Source organism: Rhincodon typus, chromosome 11 (assembly GCF_021869965.1).
Source record: "Rhincodon typus isolate 14 chromosome 11, sRhiTyp1.1, whole genome shotgun sequence".
In the NCBI taxonomy this organism is placed as follows: Eukaryota; Metazoa; Chordata; class Chondrichthyes; order Orectolobiformes; family Rhincodontidae; genus Rhincodon; species Rhincodon typus.
Genome location: NC_063342.1, coordinates 56,491,335 through 56,511,547, shown reverse-complemented (window position 1 = coordinate 56,511,547; position 20,213 = coordinate 56,491,335). Strand labels below are relative to the sequence as shown.

The window sequence follows — 20,213 nt, the reverse complement described above, 5'->3', positions numbered from 1 at the left end:
TAGCTCGCATGTGATGTCGAATAATGCCAGGAGCGTTATTCCTGATCCAGCTGTGGTAAACAAGGATAATAGTGTGGAGCTGGAGGAACACAGCAGGCCAGGCCATAAGTGAAGAAGGTCCCAACCCAAAACATCAACTTTCCTGCTCCTCTGATGCTGCCAGGCCTGCTGTCTTCCTCCAGCTCCACACTGTGTTATCTCTGACTCCAGCGTCAGTAGTTCCTGCTATCTCTGAGTGGTAAACAATGCCTCCTTGCCCAGCTGAGCATGGAAAGCAATTGGGATTCACCATGGTTAAAAGCTGCCAAAGAAAACAGTTCAGGATGAATGATGAACAGACAATGAAACAAGCATTTGACTGGAGGGTGAGCACATGAATGAATGACACCCCCTTAACAGTACTTGCTTTTCAATTTTCCAAGTTATCAATCTTAACCACAGTACTTAGTGTACAATTAATATATTTCTAAAGGGTGGGAAAACTGAAATTGCACAAAGAAACCTGTTACCTGATCAAGTATGGTCTTTCGCTTTTTTGGATCACTAACAGAAGACAACTGCATATCTCCCATTTTCTTCATTTTTTCATCCATGTCAATTTTCTGTTCAAGCTTCTTAATCTCTGACTGCAGCAGTTTAACAGTATCTTCTCTGCGATATTGTCTTGCCACTGATGCTGCACAGGCAGAATGAATTGCAGTAATCCAGTTTTCCAGTTCCGTCTGGCTGCAGGTCTGCTCAAACACAGATTGTTAAAATTTAAACATGAGGAGAAAAGCTTATTAAATAAATTATGTATCTAGGTTAATCAAAACTGAAACTACATTTGGAGACATGATTGCAATTGGAAGACACCAGTCATGCACAGTTACTGACCTCAATAAACATGATTGACCAGCACATATGAACAGTGCTCCAGCAATACCACTAGTATATCACAGAGGAATGATGCACAGCAGCTCTGGCAACTCAGTCCTAGGTTTTTTTTTGCCAAGTCAGAATAAATGTTGTATATGGCTGAGAAAGGAAAATAAACTTCCACCAAAATTAACCTTTCCCATGGAAAAATTGAAATGTTCAGGCATCAATTTAATGAAAAAACAGTCAAGGATCTTAACATCTGCAGGAGCAAGCTCCAACAAAACAATCTACTGAGCAAAAATACATGAAAATTCCTTCCTTTTGGAAACCTGCTGCACCTAGACATCATAGGCAAGAATTCCTTTCTTCCTATTACAGTAACACATTTCACAAAACGTGTGACTTTGAGTACAATGAGCATACAACCATTACTAAAACGGACATTTGTTTCATGTGAATAGTCACACATTGCCTACCGAATCAATAATATGGCCAAGAAATTATATGCACAATCATTTGTGAAGACATAAAAGAAATCATAAATAAATTTAAAGCCAAAGACAACACGCAAGTTGAGTCAGAACTAGAAAACTGCTATTTCAAGTATTTGTTCATTAAGATTTCCATGAAAAACTGGATCTAACAAGAAAGCAAAAAGTTCTATGATGACTTGGCAACTGACAGAATTCGTAGAGGAGAGAAACGAAGTTATAAAAGACAGTCAGAAATACAGACAGACTGTGAAAAAATGGCAGAATTACAACATGTATATGAATGTGTGTGACTTGTGCGGTGTCTTAATGGTCTGTAACATTCATATGTCTGCAAAATATGCTCATCATTAACTTATTTTCTATCAATTATCAACTTCAGACATATGCCTTTGAATTCTACATCACTATATTAGAAAGAAAATAATAAAAGGTGAAAAAAATGCAATAAAGTATGCAACTTATGTGTGGGAAACAAAAGAATAACTTCCCAGGTAACAACAACTGGTTATGCAATGTTACTTCTACAATTTTAGACAGCTAAGGTTTTAACTAATTCCCTGCCCAAAACTGGGAACTTAACATTCAGGGACATTTGACCTTCCAGAAAGGTGGGAGGGAAGGAAAATGTGGCAGGGTAACGCCGTTCATTAGAAATTAAGTTAGGGCAGTTGTGAGAGACAATTTAGGCTCAGATGATGCAGAGTTTATTTGAGTTGAGGTTAAGAAAAAGCAAGAAAAGAGAGATATTGGTAGGAGTAGTGCACAGACCCAAAAACAGTAGCTTCTCTGTAGGAAAGGCTACAACTCGAATAATTGGTACATGTAAAAAAGAATACAGCACTAATTATGGGTGACTTTAATCTTGATGCTGATTAGGTTAATCAAATTTGAAAGGAAGCTATGACAATAAATTCATAAAGTACATTAGGGGCAGTTCCCTAATGGAGAGGCAGGCTGAGAGAGAAATACAAAAGTTTACAGTGAGATATTGGTAAGCTTCGTGGGAAAAAGTTGGCAAATGGAGTATAATGTGGGAAAATGTGAAGTTGTTCATTTTGGAAGGGAGAACAAAAGAACTAAATTATTTAAATGGAGAAAGCGGCAGATATCTGCAACACAAAGGGACTTGGGGGTACTTGTGCAAAAAACACAGCAAGCTATTGTATTGGTGCAGTAGGTAATCAAAAGGCTAATGGAATGTTGACTCTTATTTCAAGGTGGTTGAAGTATAAGAGTAGGGAAGTCTTAACTGCGACAACAAGGTGCAGGGCTGGATGAACACAGCAGGCCAAGCAGCAATAACTGCAACTGTACAAGGTGAAGGTGATTTCACATCTAGAGTACTATGAGCAGTTTGTTCCCCTTATTTAAGGGCCAATGTTATTTCAGTGGAAGCAGTTCAGAGAAGGTTCATGAGGATGATTCCTAGGATGGATGGATTGCCTTATGAGATAAGATTAAACAGGTTGGGACTCTACTCACTGGAATTTAGAAGAATGATAGGTGATCTCATTGTGAAATACAGGATCCTTAACAGCCTGAATAGAGTAAATGCTGAGAGGACGTTTCCCCTCATAGGAGGGTTTAGGATCAGAAGGTTTAGTCTCAGAATTAAGGGACACCAATTTAAGATGGAGGAGGAGGAAGAACTCCTTCTCTCAAAGGGTTGAGTGGTCTTTGTAACTCCTTGCCACAGAGAGCTGTGGGGGCGCAGTCCTTGTGTATGTTCAAAGCAGAAATAGATTCTTGATCAGTAGAGGTATCAAGGGTTATGGGAAAAAGGCAGGAAAGTGGATGTGAGAAGTGTCAGAAGAGCTGTGATCCTACTGAATGGCAGAGTAGACTCAAGGAGCTGAATGGCCTACTCCTCTTCCTATTTCTTATGATAATAACAGGTTGCAATCAATTGATAGAAATTAGATGGAAAACACAAAAATACCAGAATCTACATCATATTTCTTACTTTTAATTCCAGTCTCACTGACATACCTATAAACAGTGCCCCAGCATTTTATGTAAATCTACTGCCACGAGTCATATTGCTACCAGTTTCACAATAAAACTATACCAGAAGAACATTTGACTATGCTAATTTTATAACTATCACATTTATATTGCATCCTTAACATAAAATATCGCAAGGTATTTCACCAAAGCATTGTAAAACAAAATGATACCCAGCCACAAGAGACATTGCATCAGATGATCAAAATCTTGGTTAAAGAGAGAAACTTAATGGCAGTCTTAAATGTAGTAAGTGATTCAGAAAGGTTAGGAGATGCAGGCAGGAAATTCCAAAGCTTAGGGCTGAGGTATATGAAGACACTTCCGCAATGGTGGAGTAACTAAAGCAGCAAAAATGGGGTGAGTTTGAACTTATCGCAAAGTTCAAGTGGACCTGCTGTATTTGGGTTTTCCACTTGCTTGAGTCATACCCTTTCCCCAAATGGCAAAAACAGGATCTCTTGGAAATGAGAGTGGGACTCCCAGATCATGTTTAAAAATTTGCAAAGTCTTCATGACTCAAAATCTTTGCTCAGGTATCCAAATCCCAGGGAGGTGTTAGAATTATCAGGTTTTGTAAATGGTTATACGTTAAATAATTGGGGATCTAGACAATAGCTAATTGGCATTTCTCCCTGGATTCAAGGCCAAAGTGATTAACATTGTGATGGAAATAGGCTTTGAGAAGAGTCTCAAGTCCCAATAGCAAGCTATTGCCGTCCTGGCTTACCAGTTTCTCAAGACAACCCTGGACCTCACAGGTAAGTAAATCTGCAATAAACTGAGAAGGCAAGAGAGAGCAAAGAGCGAAAGAGGTCAGCCGGTCTGTATTGTTCAACATTCAGAATGTGGATAGCTGTCGACTCTTGGACTGAAGCGACCATGTTTGTGTGGATTTAAGTGCAACCCGAAGTTTCACTGAGACAGTAATCTCCAGGAAAACCCTCACCATAAAAGTCAATTTGGGGATTAGAGGTTATGCAGCTGGAACTGGGAGCTGAATGCTGGTCCCTGGACAACAAAGCACCTACTTAAAGAATAGAGTGAAATATACCACTTAGACTAATTTAGAGTTAGAATCTTCAAAAGCTTAAAATTACTATATTCAGAAGTCAGTCGTCAGTTTCAATTGTACCCAAAGATTGGCACTGCAAGAACATACATTTTGTCATTAAAAGGTATTTACATTTCTGAAAAACATTCACATTCTTTCAAAATTATGTATAAGCTGATAGCAAGCTATGATTTTTTGCGATGATAATGATGGAAGAGAGCACATCATTTCAATTTCTGGCAATTCACAAGTGACAGCATGACTTCTCACTATAAATTTGCTTTTTTAAAAAAACAAAAATACACTCATACAGCATTAACTAGCCATTATTTTCACAGAAAATTGTGAACCTTTAAAATTTGTAAAAGTGCTGAGCAGGACTGAACAAGAGTCATTGCCTTCTGCGAACAAGTTCCAAGTGAAATCGATTCTGGGCAATGGGCACGGGTCAAGGCTACAGTTTGCTTCCCTCACTCAAGCTAGTAGTGAGGATGAATATGCTGATGACCCTCTTAGAATTGAAAAAAAAACTTCCATCATTTATTGGTCAGAGCGGTAGATGATTAAATTTGCCAGATTTTTTAAAGCAACATCACACTGGTTTGATCATCCTACAGACAGAATTGAACTTTTGAACCAACATGCTAATCACGTTCCCTATTGGCTAAAGTTTTTCCTCTCAGTTCTGCAGAGTATATCTGACAGTCCTGTTTTGTTACTTGTTAATGCTAATTAGGAGAAAAAGTTGCCTTTGTTGTTTTAAATCCAAGCTTTTTTTCTAAATTATAGTAATAAAGTCACACAGCATGGAAACAGATTTTTCAGTCCAACTTGTCCATGCGACCAAGTTTCCCAAATTTAATTAGTCCTGTTTGCCTGCATTTGGCTCATATCCCCCTAATCCTCTCCTATTCATGTCCTGTCCAAATATCTTCTAAATGTGGTAACTGTACCTGAATCTAACACTTCCTCTGGCAGTTCATTCCACGTATGAATCACTCCATGAAAAATGTTGCCCCTCAGATCCCTTTTAAATCTGTCTCCTCTCACCTTAAAAATACACCCTCCGGTTTTGAACTCTCCTACCTTAGGAAAAGACCTTTGCTATTCAGTGTATCTATGCCCCTCATGATTTTATAGCTCTCTATCTGGTCACCCCTCAACCTCCTACGCTCCAATGAAAAAAGTCCCAGCCTATCCAGCCCCTCCTCATAACTCAAACCCTCCAGTTGCAACAACATTCTGGTAAGTCCTTTCTGAACCGCCTCCAATTTAATATCATCCTTCCTATTGTAGGGTGACCAGAACTGTACACGATACTCCAAAAGTGGTCTCAGCAATGTCCTGCACAACCTGAATATAACGTCACAACTCTTTTCAACTAAGCGGTGTACAACAGATAAATTGCAATATTTGTCTGTAACTATTCAATACTAAAATTATGATTTACGGCTTCAAAAGCGTGCCATTCAAATAACTGAAGCAGAAAGCGACAGTGGACTGGTAAAGAAAAAGATGTGGGTCCTTTTAAATGGATTTCTAAGAAATGAATTCTGTAACCATAAATTGTGAAAGAAAAAATTCTGTTTTGAAATCAAACGGTGTTAACATGGAGTTCTGGAAAATGCTGGTTTTTTTTTTACAAAAACATCACTGTTTTCTAATGCAATCTGCATGAACTGTCCAAGTTGGGAAGTGAAATCATTCAATCAAATGAAATGGCCAAGAGAAGCAACGTTTACTCAACTCTTAACGTAACTTTATGGCTGATATTAAAGGCTTCTTTATAGACCAATGAACCCAATTCATGCAATTAAAATAAAAACATTTGGATGTCTTAAATTTTCCTGGATATAGAACTTCCCACAAAAGAAAACCAACTTTGCCCATTATGCTCCAAGCTTTAGTTTAGCGGATTAATTGCTGTTGTGAAACCTTGTTATGCACAAATTTGTCCACACATTTACCTCCACAACAGTGATGACACTTCATAATTAACTAGCTGCTAAACACTTTAGGATGGACCAACATTTGTTTATCTTTCTATATTTGTACTCTTTCCTTTGTGTCAATGAATTGTGTCCTGCTGTGTACCGGTGTAGGGTTTTGCAACATAGGAGCTATGATCAGGCAATCTGGAAAGGTGGATTTATTTTTAAATGGTGTAAAATTTTTAAACTCCATGGCATGTATTTTCATTTTTTGAAAAGATCTCACACCCATCAATTAGTTTGTTTATAAATAATCTGATTTTGTGTTGATTGAGTGATAGATACAAAATACGATTTCAGATTAAAATTACTTTTGTATAAAGCTACTTTTTAGCATTGTGTTTAAAAACACTTCCCAGGAAAATAAAAATAACGTGGATAGACACTGAGCAGGCATGAATGCTACCAACTGAGCCACAACTGACAGAAGTGGCATGGTCTATGAACTGAAAATGTTATCGATCAATTAAGGCAGTTTAAAATTCCATGACAAAAACAAAGTTGCTGGAAAAGTTGAGCAGGTCTGGCAGCATCTGTGAAGAAAAAAATCAGAGTTAACGTTTCGTGTCTGAGGAAGGGTCACCTGCTGAGCTTTTCCAGCAACTTTGTTTTTGTTCCTGATTTACAGCATCTGCAGTTCTTTCAGTTTTTATTTAGAATTCCATGAATTGCTAGTGGTCTAAAAGTTTACCTAAAGAAATTAATGCAAGTATTTAAGAAACACTACATTTCAGTCCAGAGTCTGTTTACAATTAAAAAAAAATTAGTTGGATAATTACAGGTAATATAGTCTGGTGAATCTCAGACAGAAAGTCACAATGAAGGATAACTCAAACTGAACTTGTAATTTTTCATTGAAATATATATAGCATCTGTTTATCAGTAATCAATGTAAAAAGTAACTTGATTATTTACACCAGTTTAGTCAAATAAGAATAATAAAAAAATAGAAAGTTTGGAGACAGTAATATTATAATACCGAAAGTTGGTTAATTAACTTGAAAATTGAGAAATATCAGAAAGACGAGTGATATACTACAAACCTGAAATAAGAAAGCATCCCCAAGTGAATTGCTGAGACAGAACACATAATCTTTCTTTGGATGTTCAGGCACTGCCTGAACAATGCTATTTTCAATCCAAACCATGTGCTTTGGTACACTGTTCTGGTCCATTCCCGATCTTCCATCACCATCGTAAAAAAATAAGGTGCAGCCTAAAGTTGTAAAACGAACATAATATTTTAAATTAAATGTAAGTTACAGTAATTAGAAGATGTCAGTGCTGCCAATGTAACATTCTAAACTATACGGCAAACATGAGTATTTTTAAGATCTTTATACTTCTTAGACAATGTACTTAGAATTGTCAAACAAGTTTGAGAATTATATACTCTTCTGGTCAATTTACATCCTGCATTCATAAACATGTGAATCCCTTGCTGGAATTTCCTCCAGTACCTTATCCAAATGGCCATTCTTCGGGCATCAGCCTTGATAGTGAATAACATTGGGATTTCTGCTCAATGAGATACTGCAGCTATGTCTGATATTTGTCACATTTCCACAAGAGGCAACTGGATGATCATCAGGAACATGAACTCTAGCTGAATTTGCCCACATTGCAAAGAGACCAAATCTATTTGTAGCACTTTGATAGTACCTCAATTGAGATTGGTTTAATTACACAATGCAAATTCCTGAAGTAATCAGTCAGGGGATGGAAAAGTAAACTCGAGTGCATAGGAAGTTTAATGTTCCCTTATGGGGTCTAAAGACAAACTCAGAAACACCACCTGGCTTAAAGTAAAAGAAACAATAAAAAAAGTCTTATGGACTTCTTTTGTCCCAATCCTACAAACCAGCAGCTTTTACCAGTGCATCTGGCACTCATTGGCAGGTAATGCTAAATCAAAACACTGCAACATCCAAATAAAATAAAGATGCCTGACTTTAAAATGTAACTAACCCTGCGCTACCAGAAACCATACCATTAAATCAGCAGCACATAAGAATATATTGGAAATGGAGATGGAGCTGTTATTTTAGCTACTAAACCGAAGCCACTAGAGCTGAGGGATAAAATTGGTCAATGTCTATAAAGGAGCAATCCATTTGGTATTTGTTTTGAGAGGGAAGTTTCTAGTTTCCAGATCATTTCTTTTTTTTTTGAATCAACATTGGTAAACCCTGCGGTTACCATGGTGTTTTGTCACATTTCTTCTGGATAGAGGATCAGTTAAAAAGTTGAGGGAAGGCATGCAACAGTATGTACCAACAGCCAATGATAAAAGAGCAGGTTGGGAGGCCACTCCCATTACACACTGTGGACACTTCAAGAGTCTTTTCCAGGTTTATCAGAAAGAGTGACACAGAAGGCTGTGCTGCCCCAAGCCATTTGTTTCAGAACTCTGCAGTTTCCTTGGTAATATTCTTGGTAAGCAAGGTGGAGAAGAGTTATCAGGGCTAGCAGGAATGTGGATTTGAGGTTTGAGAGGCCCAGTGGTGTATTCTTGCTCCTTGTTCATGCATTCATATGTTTGTATGTTCTACAACAGGATCTGCTGCTTAAAAGACTGGGAGGCCATGCTTAGCTAGTGACTGTTCTTTAGTAATAGTGGCTCTTATTTTTTTCCAGGGGTCATCATCTCCTTCTCAAAGTGCAGTATACAGCTGTGTTGAGTTTACCAATGCCCTACTGGCACTGGCTCAGGGCTCTTGTGGTTCATAGTAGTGTCCATACTTTGAGCCAGGAGGCAAGGGTTCAAGATTCATTTGCTCCAGAAGTGTGTCGTAACATGTCTCAACAAGTGATTGGAAAATATATTTGCAGTGGCTCAACCATCCCTTCCCCAATTATCAGTAGTCAACAGGAAAAAGTTCAGGGATTCACTACAGTGGGTAAAAAGATTCCTGGTGATCTCTGGATGCTTCAGAACCGAACTAATCACTGCTTCTGGAAGAGTCTTGACTTGCTGACCTGCTGGAACTATAGTGGATATTGGTTGAAAGGCCAGAAAAAGGAACAAACTCACTGACATCCTAGCTAGGACAAAATTTACACTTCTTCACACCACTGTCACCATCACGGCACTGGAGATCATCATTTTTCCACTCTTTAGAAGAAGAACAGACTGCAAAAGACAAATGACTACTTGAAAATTCTTATACATTTAGTTCAATACTCAGCACTTCCTAAGCTGGAATCCAGAGCCTGGATGGCAGCTACTGGAGCCTCTTTCTACTCTATAGGATCTAGTGACATTAGTTACATTAGTTCAGATCTTCTGCAGCACCTTTGAGGTAAAAATGCTCTCCATAATGCCAATGCCCTGTGAGAAAACATCCTGCAGGCTAGTAACAGAATCTGCCAGTCTCTAGGCCATAATAATGAAACTCCTGAGCACGCCTTCAACCTGCTTATGAAAACCAGTGATTTTCTCACATCTGAATCCTTGATATCAAACACAAGATCTGCATCTCTTTTGAATTCAGAGATGGAGGAGGATCTTGCCCTTCAGCAAGTCTTTTGAACTGTCCAACAATCAGTACCTGTTGCTTCTCAAAGGTGCTGACCATTTCCTAGTGTGTTGACCTTCTGTTGTACTATATGAGGAAAGGTAGCTATTTGCTAATCAACCTGTTCAGAGATGTTCTTAGACACCTCTAGAGCATGTGCAACTTGAACCTGGGCCTCCAGGCTCAAAAGATAGAACACTACCTTTTTGCCCAAAGAGCCCGAATTGAAAGAAAGGTATGTTATCTGTTGTCATAGAATTGCATTGTCAGATACATTAAAAGTATTCTCCCTGCGCTATTTGTGCCCTCTATTAGAAATCGCTCTCTAAGTAGGAGTGAAATTCAATGCTACTGTGCTACTAAAATGTTTGCAATAGCAAGCAGCTCCAATTGATGAAATTAGGAAAAGGACAGGCTGAATCCAAGGACTGAGGGAAAAAAATTCAATGTTCACAAGAGGGAACTTCTGCAACTGTAGGTGAACTTGCAAAAACCTGTCTTGAAAAAATAGCCATTCCTGTTGATGAGCGATGTCCATTATAAGCGAGATTAATTAGAGTGCTTTTCAAAATTGGGCAAATGTTACCTTCTTAATATAAACCAAGTGACAGAAGATCTATGAACTGGCGTATCAGTGCGGACCTGCTGGCCAGACAGCTCATTTCTGTAAAGACTATGCAACTCGAGCCAGAGTGCATGGCTTTGGACAACTGTGATAAATGGTCACTGATGGTGCTAGTTCAGTCTGATACAGCTCCTAGATCTGTTGTTATCATAACATTAAGATCTATGATTGGAAATACAATTTTCTGCTGCACTTGCATTTTCATAAGTTCAGGTAAGTTCTGGGTTGGCACATGTGGGGAAGTGGGCAGAGTGGTTGATGCGAAATGACACCAATACTACCACACCGATGTCATATTCATTACTGCTTCTTGCTAAACCTTAACATCTGAAGCTGGAAATACAAGGAAAAGGGTACAGCTGAGGTGAAGAAATTTCTGTGAAGATCCAGAATTTTAAATTAAAAGTTTCAGCTTTTTCAGCAAGGATACAGCTGTTTTCTTAATTGAGTTTTAAATTGTCACATCCACAGGCCTTCATGGTGAATGGTTCCATTTTGCAAAAGAAAATTTTGAAGTGATCATCACACACCATAACTGATTTGCCAGCAACCAAGGTGTCCAGCAACCTTGAACAGAACTTACTGTAGAGACAATGTTCTATAGGAGTGATGACTGACATTGGGTGAGGAAGGTTGCGTTTCATGTCATACACATTTTTCACCATTTTCTGGCTGAGGGCAAGTCGAAAAGCAGGTTCGGCAGGAAATGAAGAATAAGGATGAAGAAGGATTGTAAAACTGTTCAAAGTACATTTTCTGCTAAGTTTCTCCATCCTATTTTTTAGTGTAATATGCCTAAATTTGATCCAAAAATAGATATGAGACAGACGACAATACAACCCAGAATCTAACGTGTTTGAAGTTGATAACCATTCAGTTTTCGAGGAATATAGTGTACTGGAATAAAACAAAAATGGGTGGCCTCAAGCATTTATTTCACAAAACCTATACTGAAATATTTACCACTGAATGCATGATTGATTTAATGTTAACAGTACTTAACCCTATTTCACAATTAAGAATTCAGGAAAAAAGTTTTCCAAAACAAGACAAATCAACAGAACCTAAAACATACCTTTTAATGATACCCAATAATATTTCCATTTTCTTCGTGTAGCCAGTTCCACTTTTTTATTTTTCTTGTGGACTAAAAAGTTCTTTACAGCAAGTGAACCTGCTTTTCGAACAGTTCCTTGATCTGCAGTTTGACTATCCGACTGCCCTGGGGAGCTGAGGGTACCACTGCTTTGTTCATCACTCATAGCTGACTCTGCTTCTTCTGGATTTTCTGTATTGACAACATTTGATTCCAAAGTACATCTAAAGTTCTCATATATCCCTTGACGAAGTGCATCTCCTGCTGTGCCAACATCGCTACAAATTAAATCACGATTAAAATTGCCTGGATAGCATGTCGTACTGGTCATATTGGAAAAGCGGGAAAGATGATCATTATCTGTTGTTGCACCATCGATACCACTATCTGCACATTCACTTCCATCTCCTGTAGTAATGTCCTACACAGAAATACATAAATAGAAACTACAGTTGGTTAATTGATTTTTCCAAAACACTGTTACAGTCAAAGATGCAAATCAAAATAATAAGTTTACAAGTTCAAGTACTCTATTTTATCCTCCACTCCTTTATAAGATTGCACATTACTTCATTCAAGTCTATTCTTAAGCATATTCATTTGAATACTATTAGTGAAAACCAATCTTTCCTAATTATTTTAGTTAGTTAATTGTTCCCCACTTATCTTACAAGGTTTAGCAGCACAAAAACAATTCACGTCAAGCATCCATGACTGCAACTACTATCTTTCAGAAAATGTAACTGTAACATTTGGTGACAGCTCCCTTTCCAAAGTACCCTCCTTGCAACAACAGCCTGCTTAATTTTTGTTGTCTCTACATAGTCACACAATATTAATTGGAAAAGAATGGAAAAGAACAAAGTGGGCAAAAAAACAAGCCTGCCTCCTTCTTACTCTTCCATCATTTTAAAAATTCCACTGCTCCACGAACAACATTCAATTTGGACATTTGAAACATTGTGAAGATGGTCAGTGACAACAGAGGCTGGGAATCTACTACAAACTTAATAGCATAATTTTATTTTGAGTGCTTACTTGGATAGTAACATCTAGAACAGAGCTTGCTTCAGGTCACTGACAATTGTTGTATGTTTTCTTGCTGGCCTCTATTCGATGTGAAATTTTCTACAGATTGCGGTTTATACTTCAGCATGCATGGATGATATCTGCAGCATGTGATATAACTAAAAGTTTTTGAACCAAAGTTTAAAAAAACACTCCCAGCTGAAACTTCACTTTTGAGCTTTACTTTTGTGAATCAATAAGTGAAGTATTTATTAATGTTAATATAATGTTAAATGATCTTCCCTCCAACATTGATAACAATTGTGACAGTGCAGCAGCCAAATTTACTGCCCAAAAGAATTCAGTTATTTCACAGATCTTAATTATTGAACACCACCAGATATACAAGAAGGATTAGGCCACTTGACCTATCAAGTCTGCTCTGCCATTGGGTCATATTTCTCAACCCCACTCCCCTGCTTTCTCCCTGGAATCTTTGATCCTCATGTGAATCAAGAGCCTTTCTCTGTCTTAAATATGCTCATTGACTTGGCCTCCACAGCCTTCTGTGGCAATGAGTTCGACAAATTAACCACCCTCTGGCTGAAGAAATTCCTCCTCATCTCAATTCTAAAGGGTCATCCCTTCACACTGAGCCTGAGCCCATGGGTCCTAGTCTCTCCCACTTGTTCACTCCATGTTCACTCTATCTAGGCTTCTCAGTATTCTCTAAGTTTCAATGAGATCCCCGCTCATTCTTCTAAATTCCATTGAGTACAGACCCAGAGTCCTCAACTGCTCCTCTTACATCAAACCCATCAACCCTAGGATCATTCTTCTAAACTTCCTTTGGACGCCCTCCAATTCCAGTACTCCCTTCCTTAGACAGAGGGCCAAAACTGCTCACAATATTTCACATGCAGTCTGACCAGACTCTTGTCCTGCTGAGTCTGTATATCCATGCTCTTGTATTCTGGTCCTCTCAGAATGAATACCAACATTGCAACACTGCTAACTGAACCTGTATGTTAACCTTAAGAGAATCCTGAACTTAACTCCCAAGTCCCTTTGTGCTGCAGATTTCCGAAGCCTTTCCCCATTTAGAAATTATTGTATGCTTCTATTCTTCCTACCAAGTGCATTACATCACACTTTCCCACATTATATTAGTCTGCCACTTCTTTGCCCACTCCCCTAGACTGTTCAAGTCCTTCTGCAGCCTCCCTACTTCTTCATCACTCCCTGATCCATTACCTATCTTGTGTTCAAAGTACATCCTGGAATAAGTCCTATCAATTATGCACTTTGTCATTACAAAGTAGATGTCTTTAGTGTATATTAACTATTTCAAAAAAGCTTTTCAGCCTCAAAACAGAAAGATCAAGAAATCTTAAAGTTATACAAACAAGTAATTTAATTTAGTGAAGAAACATTGTTAAATTATGAAATAAAGACAGAAGACCACTGAATTAAACTACTGCAATTTGAGGCCGGATGACTGGAAATTCTTCCCACAAAAGGAAGGCTGAGTAATATATAGCTGGATGCAGGAAGTTGAAAGCTGCAAGATTTCCTCAGCTTGGGTGATGATTGCTTAAGGTGCACGTGAGTGGCAGTACTTTTTGTGCAACATTGAGCAACCATTAAATTGTGGGGCTTTCAACGTATGGTAATTAGCAGCTTTAACATTAAGGAATGGCAACATTTACAGCTCACTAACAGAGCATACTTAACCTTTGATTTTTGTTTCTTTTTTTAAACTGCAGGTATACTGAACAATTGTTGAATGTTGACTGTCTGGACATCGAATTAGCTTCGTAAATGTAACAACAGTCAAGTATCAAATATTATTCTCAGTCACGGGAATTTGAAAAACCCATTTCAGAGTGCCAAGCTAATGGACAGCCTAATTAACTAGTCAGAGGTAATACTTTGCAGTCTGCAAATTCAAACGTACGGTTGTTCCTCCAGCCCATCATAGCCGGAATCATATTTTTAAATACTAATTGATATTGCTGCTTTAAAGAAAAAAAGTCTGAGGATCTTTCTGGCCACAGCTAAATAAAACAAAAATAGAACTACATTCAGAATACTGCTGATTGTCTGACACCGAACCCATCATCCTATAAACTTCTATAAATAACCTGTACCACTTACAGTACTATTCAGTGAATAAAAACAAACATGATCTTTTGTTCCATGCATTACCTGTGTTGTTTTGGACCTTCTGACATATACAGTTCTGTCATCAGTAACATGGCTTATTCGTCCTTTAGACGCTCCTTCAGAAAGGCAATGGGACTTCCTGCACGGAAGTGTCGAGGCAGCATATGAGGGAACACTTGTATTTTCTGCAGCAGACCAAGTCACAGCATTTATATTTTTTTGCTGTATTGTACCATGTGAATGAGTCCTCAAATTCCGAGGGAGTGTCTTAAATCTGTTTCTCCGCGTTTTGATCACATTTGCACCTGTTGGTTTCTGGCCATATAGTTCATTCAGAGAGTTAGCACGTTGGTTTCCACTCAGTTGTTCTAAATCAATGGAATTACTGTTTATGAGCCTACTTTCCTCATATTCTTTGCCATCAGTATTATCCAAGAGATCTTCTGTGCTGGTTAACCGATCCTGACTTAGATCGGACAAGGAGAATTCCATACTATCTTGTCGCCACATGTCAGCAGATTTGGACCGTTTTTTCTTGATATTTGTGCTTTCTAAAACAGTTGTTTCACTTCCAGTAACAACATGCAAATCTCCAATATTTGCTTGGGAAACAGAGTCTAACCTTATTTCATCAAAATTCTGTATAACACGGACAATATGATTGTCCAAACAAATGTCAAGTTCATCCCTAGAATGTAGTGGCTGCATAGCACTCCTTCGTCTGGCACTGGAAACTGAAGAACCTGTATGGTAAGACACAGGCCTTACACTTTTACCCATTCTACCCACCCAAGATGGATGACTAAAGTCTTCTGCCAAAGTATTGTCAAGATTTCCTGGATTACTGATGTCCAGGCCATCTCTTGCCAGTGACTGTGGGATGCTGGGAGTGCTGCTAGATTTAGTACTAGCTTCAGAATTTCTGTGCGTAATCCTGACTGCCGAGGCGGGCCTAGCTCTTCGTGAAGTTTTAGTTGGAATGCGAAGCGACCGAGACATATGTTTGCGTGACAGACCTGCACGCTCATCTCCAGAAAATGCTCGTTCACTATCATTCTGGCTCTCTGAATTTCCCATCTTTTGCTAAGTCTAAGGAAAAAAAGAATAAGTCTTCAGAATTTAACTTTTGTTTTGAGTTACAAGGATTGAAAAAAATTAACATCATTCCCTAGATTGAAGATTTTCAGAAGAAAGCACTTTGAATCAAGAATTGGTTGATTTTCAAATGCAAATTCATATTTTCAAAAATGATTTATATATACTTACAGGAAACCAAAATAATCTAAAATAGAAATTGTTTATTACTCCTGAAGTCAAATTATAGAAACGTATTAGAAAGTGACCACCATACTAGAAACGTATTAGAAAGTGACCACCATACTGAGAAAGTCCACGCAAAATATTTTTGAATTGTGGCACCACTTGAGCAACTATACTTACTGTGGTTCCATCAAATCTGATTCCTAGTATATTTTTTGGTCTCAATAAAGCACTCATTACCCATATCACAGATGCAGGAAGTTTCCAGATGCTATCTGGTTCTCCACAAAGATGCTGAGCCTAACATACAGTCCATTCCCAAACATTCTCTTTTTGCTTCAGATTTTCAGTATCTATTTAACTTGTTTTGCTTGAATTAAGGTAGCCACTTAAACAAAAACAGATTCTTCAGTAGTATGTATTGAGAGCAGTACAGAACAAAGAACATCTTTCTGAGTACCAAAACAAAAGGAATGCTGTGCCCCACTGAAGATTACTTGGTTACTTTGATGTTCATGGTACTTGCTTTAAAAAAAATCAGTTTTTAAGCTCTTGAATTTGTAAATTTTTTTTGGAAAAACAGATCTATTACATATCTGCTGGAAGTACTGGAATTTTGAAAATATAAAGGAGCTCAAATAGAAAATTTCACCGCAATAATGAAAATAGACTGGCTGGAGTTACCGAACATAGACAATATATCAATGAATTTTCTTTTAATGATTGATGATTTGGTATTTATATTCAGAATTTGGATAGTTCTTACTTGAAACTACTACTTTAAAAAGTTATTTGTATGTACTAAACATAGTTTGCACTGCTATCGATAAGAATTTGCAACATTTGAAGTCATCTTAGTATATAATCGCATTCTCCATAACATGATTGCCAGCAAATTACAGATTAAAACACAAATATGCAAATCATTTTGTTGACTGATTTGTGTCAACGTTCAACTTTTGAATTTGCAAACTATTGTAGGTCTTCATTTTTGACAATTTGGAACAATGTACACAAGACTCAAAAATGTCTCATCAATACTCTACCCTCAAAATTTGAAATTGCATATGAAAGAGATATAAAATGCCAATTTTAACAAATAAAGAACCTTACCTTACAGATTGATGTTGAAATCAAACAACAGTTCACCTACACTATTCAGGCGGAGTACACGCCAGAAATTGAGGCATAGCAATCAAGTCACCAGCATTGCTGTGTCTTTCAATACTTAATAATCCTGATATTCTTCAGAATTTAGTTTCAGCCAGTGAATTTTAACAGAGGCCTGAAAATAAAACAAACAAGTTTACAGTTACAATAGTTATATTGAAGATGCAGTAGACAAACAACATGAGTATCACTCAAAAAATAAAACCCAACTTTGCAGGGTTATCTCCATTCAAGAGATCCATCTTCCAGATACTACACGATTTAAGTATTTTAGCTGAATGCATAGAAAACTTGTAATTTAGCAAAAATACATTTTTTTAAAAAATTGTCATGACATCATATGGGCAGTTTGCACTTGATCTGCTATTTCTATGACTTAACAATGTCCCAGGACTGTGCAGCCTCACTAGTTTGTTTTGACGTGAAATTAAAACAAACATAGAAGGAGTTGCAATGTCCGAAGGAAAACCAATCCAGCTAGGGCTGAGGGGATGGCTGAATACAACATGTAATGCACAGTTTATACCAAAGAGTGAAGGTGACTCAACAAGACAATTTTCATCATTCTGTTTCTTCCAGACCCTGTAGAAGTCTCGAAAAATAATTTTATCTGAAGGTAGAAAGGTACAGGATAATCAAAATCAGACTGCATGCCAACATGGCCTCTGGTGCAGGAATACAAAAGAACAGATCCATCAAATGCAAACCTATGCCAAAGAAGATAAATGCTTAGGTTCAGCAATTTTGAATGGCCAGAACTAAAAGAGAGCATTTTTTAACCAGCCTTTACCAGACATTTATAATATTATTTAAAAATTTTTTTTTTTTCCTGAAGAATGGTCTCAACCCGAAACGTCAGCTTTCCTGCTCCTCTGATGCTGCTTGGCCTGCTGTGTTCATCCAGCTCTACACCTTGTTATCTTAAAAATATTGCTTCTGTGTTTTCATTCCATTTTACAAATTGTGTATAATTTTTAAGTCCAGCCAATATGACCCCAAGATGTGGCTCTGTGAATCCGGTGACAGCCGGAGCACATGACCACCATGGAGCTCATGATTTCTAAGTTTCTGCTCATGACCCTATCTTGGGTCCTGTTCCCTACTTTAGGAGGAGTGCTGTAAACATCCTTTACTGTTTTTGAAAGCAATCTGATTCATAAGGCATTTAACCTGAAATTTGTACAACAACTGTAGATTAAAACAGCTAAAAGGGGAAAAATGTGTTAGATGCTATTAACACTGAATTGTACGTAAGTTGAAACTATCCGGTTAAAATCTTGAAAAATCTTAGATTTGACTGCAGCCAGCAACTTGGTTTTATTTTGGAAATGTAAAAGTTGCACAATAAAAAATACAGTCACTTCATCCAGCCTACTGTGAGGAGACCATCAGGTCTGTCAGGTCTGTGGGGTGGCTAGGGTGGGGGTCATTTCTTGCTGACCAAGAAGTGCAGTGTGAGCAAAGGGCAAGGCTGCAAGGACGAGATAGCAAATGGGAAAACATGACAAAGAAGTGGGAGCAGAGGGTGAGACTGCAAGGTGGGTGGGAGTAGAGGGACAGGCTGAACATGGTTGGAGGGGGTCAATGGGGACTCTGCAAGGGAGGTGAAGAGAGCAAGGAAGGCTGCAAGAGAGTAAGAGAAAATGAGGCTAAAAGATGGGATAGAAAGAGGCAGGCTGCAAACGAGTGAGAACAGGTGTAAAACATTCAACAAAGGGTAACTCAGCTAACTAGGAGTCAGAAAAACTTGAAATCACTGAGGGAACTAATTCGTTACAAGTGAATGTGAAATCTCTAGCTTCAGGCTGCATGTGTTTGGGATCTTTATTGGAGGAGGGATCATATAAAAGTGGATGCTGTTCTAATGAACAGTTTATGAACTATCAAATTTAGATCTCAGATTCAAATCTCAGGTGCAATACAAAAGTATGGTAATGCACAGTTAAAATGCTCCAGTTTTGTGCATATAGAATGGAAATACATTAGATGTGACTTCACCAGTTTTTTGAACATGTCTTTAGGGTGATGGGTTTTTTTGTGAAATGCATTTCTGTTACTTTGTAAAAAAAAGTTTGTGGATAATTTATGCCCATTGTGTTGTGCTAATTTAAATCCTGTGGGGGTCTCAGAAACTAATGCTTTGCATTGTGCTGAGGCTTTAAGTTTAATGGAGGATTGCCAATTAATTCTGCATCAATACAAGTTTAAATACACCATGTGCCTACAGTTTTTTAAAATGTGAAAATCAGACAAAAAAGCCTTGAGAAACTCTTCAAGTTCTTGAAAAAATATATTTTCTGCCCTGATGAGAAGGGCAATTAAAGTGGAAGCTGCTTAAGAACATTGCGGAAAATTGGTATGGAGATTAAAAGGCGGATAAGATTGAGATTAGTAGCAGAGCAATTACAGTTACCTGAAGAGTAAAAGCACATCATAACCAAGGTGGTGCCATAATTAATAATTAAATACACCAAAATTGTGAAAGAATGTTTAATCTGATATACAAACTAAAATATTATTATAGTAATTACACTTCCTAAGAAAATAAACGTAACTCTTGAAGAAAAGATCAAATTTTCTGAGGAAAACAAATTAATGTAATTACATTTATTCAAGAACTTGCAGGTATGGAAGTAAGACACTATGTGCAATACTGTTCATCTTGTACACAATGAAGCAATTTAAATGGATGGCCATTCCCAACCAATAAATCACATGGTCGTTCAGAATCTGATCACGTTTGGTTCAAATCTAACATTGTGCAAACGAGTCTTAAGTTTCTTGTTATTATTTACACCCCTGCTCACTTTGGACAGCACCATTAAAATGGTAAAGACTAAACTGATAACTTCAAAAAGACAGAACTACAAGTCCCATAGCTGTACAACCTGAAGCACGTGCAGGTGTTACAAAACCAGTTTATGACTTAAGCTCATCTAGTTCTCTTCATTGACTGTGTAACACTG

At 37.8% G+C, this 20,213-nt stretch overlaps 1 protein-coding gene across 5 annotated transcripts in view; it reads right to left on the bottom strand.

The window, feature by feature from the left end:
• Positions 1-20,213, bottom strand: part of tiam1b (TIAM Rac1 associated GEF 1b) — a 253,760-nt gene that overhangs the window by 149,293 nt on the left and 84,254 nt on the right. For 4 of the 5 annotated variants that reach the window (XM_048602862.1, XM_048602859.1, XM_048602863.1 and 1 more), the window contains exons 3-7: positions 17,191-17,362; positions 14,860-15,906; positions 11,623-12,064; positions 7,448-7,620; positions 510-734 (exon numbers count right to left, since the gene is read on the bottom strand). In XM_048602862.1, the coding sequence (XP_048458819.1) occupies positions 510-734; positions 7,448-7,620; positions 11,623-12,064; positions 14,860-15,894 (1,875 nt within the window). In that variant the 5' untranslated portion in view covers positions 15,895-15,906; positions 17,191-17,362. Of the gene's footprint in view, positions 1-509; positions 735-7,447; positions 7,621-11,622; positions 12,065-12,681; positions 12,781-14,859; positions 15,907-17,190; positions 17,363-20,213 lie in introns of those variants that run through there. The other variant, XM_048602864.1, reaches the window with a different exon arrangement.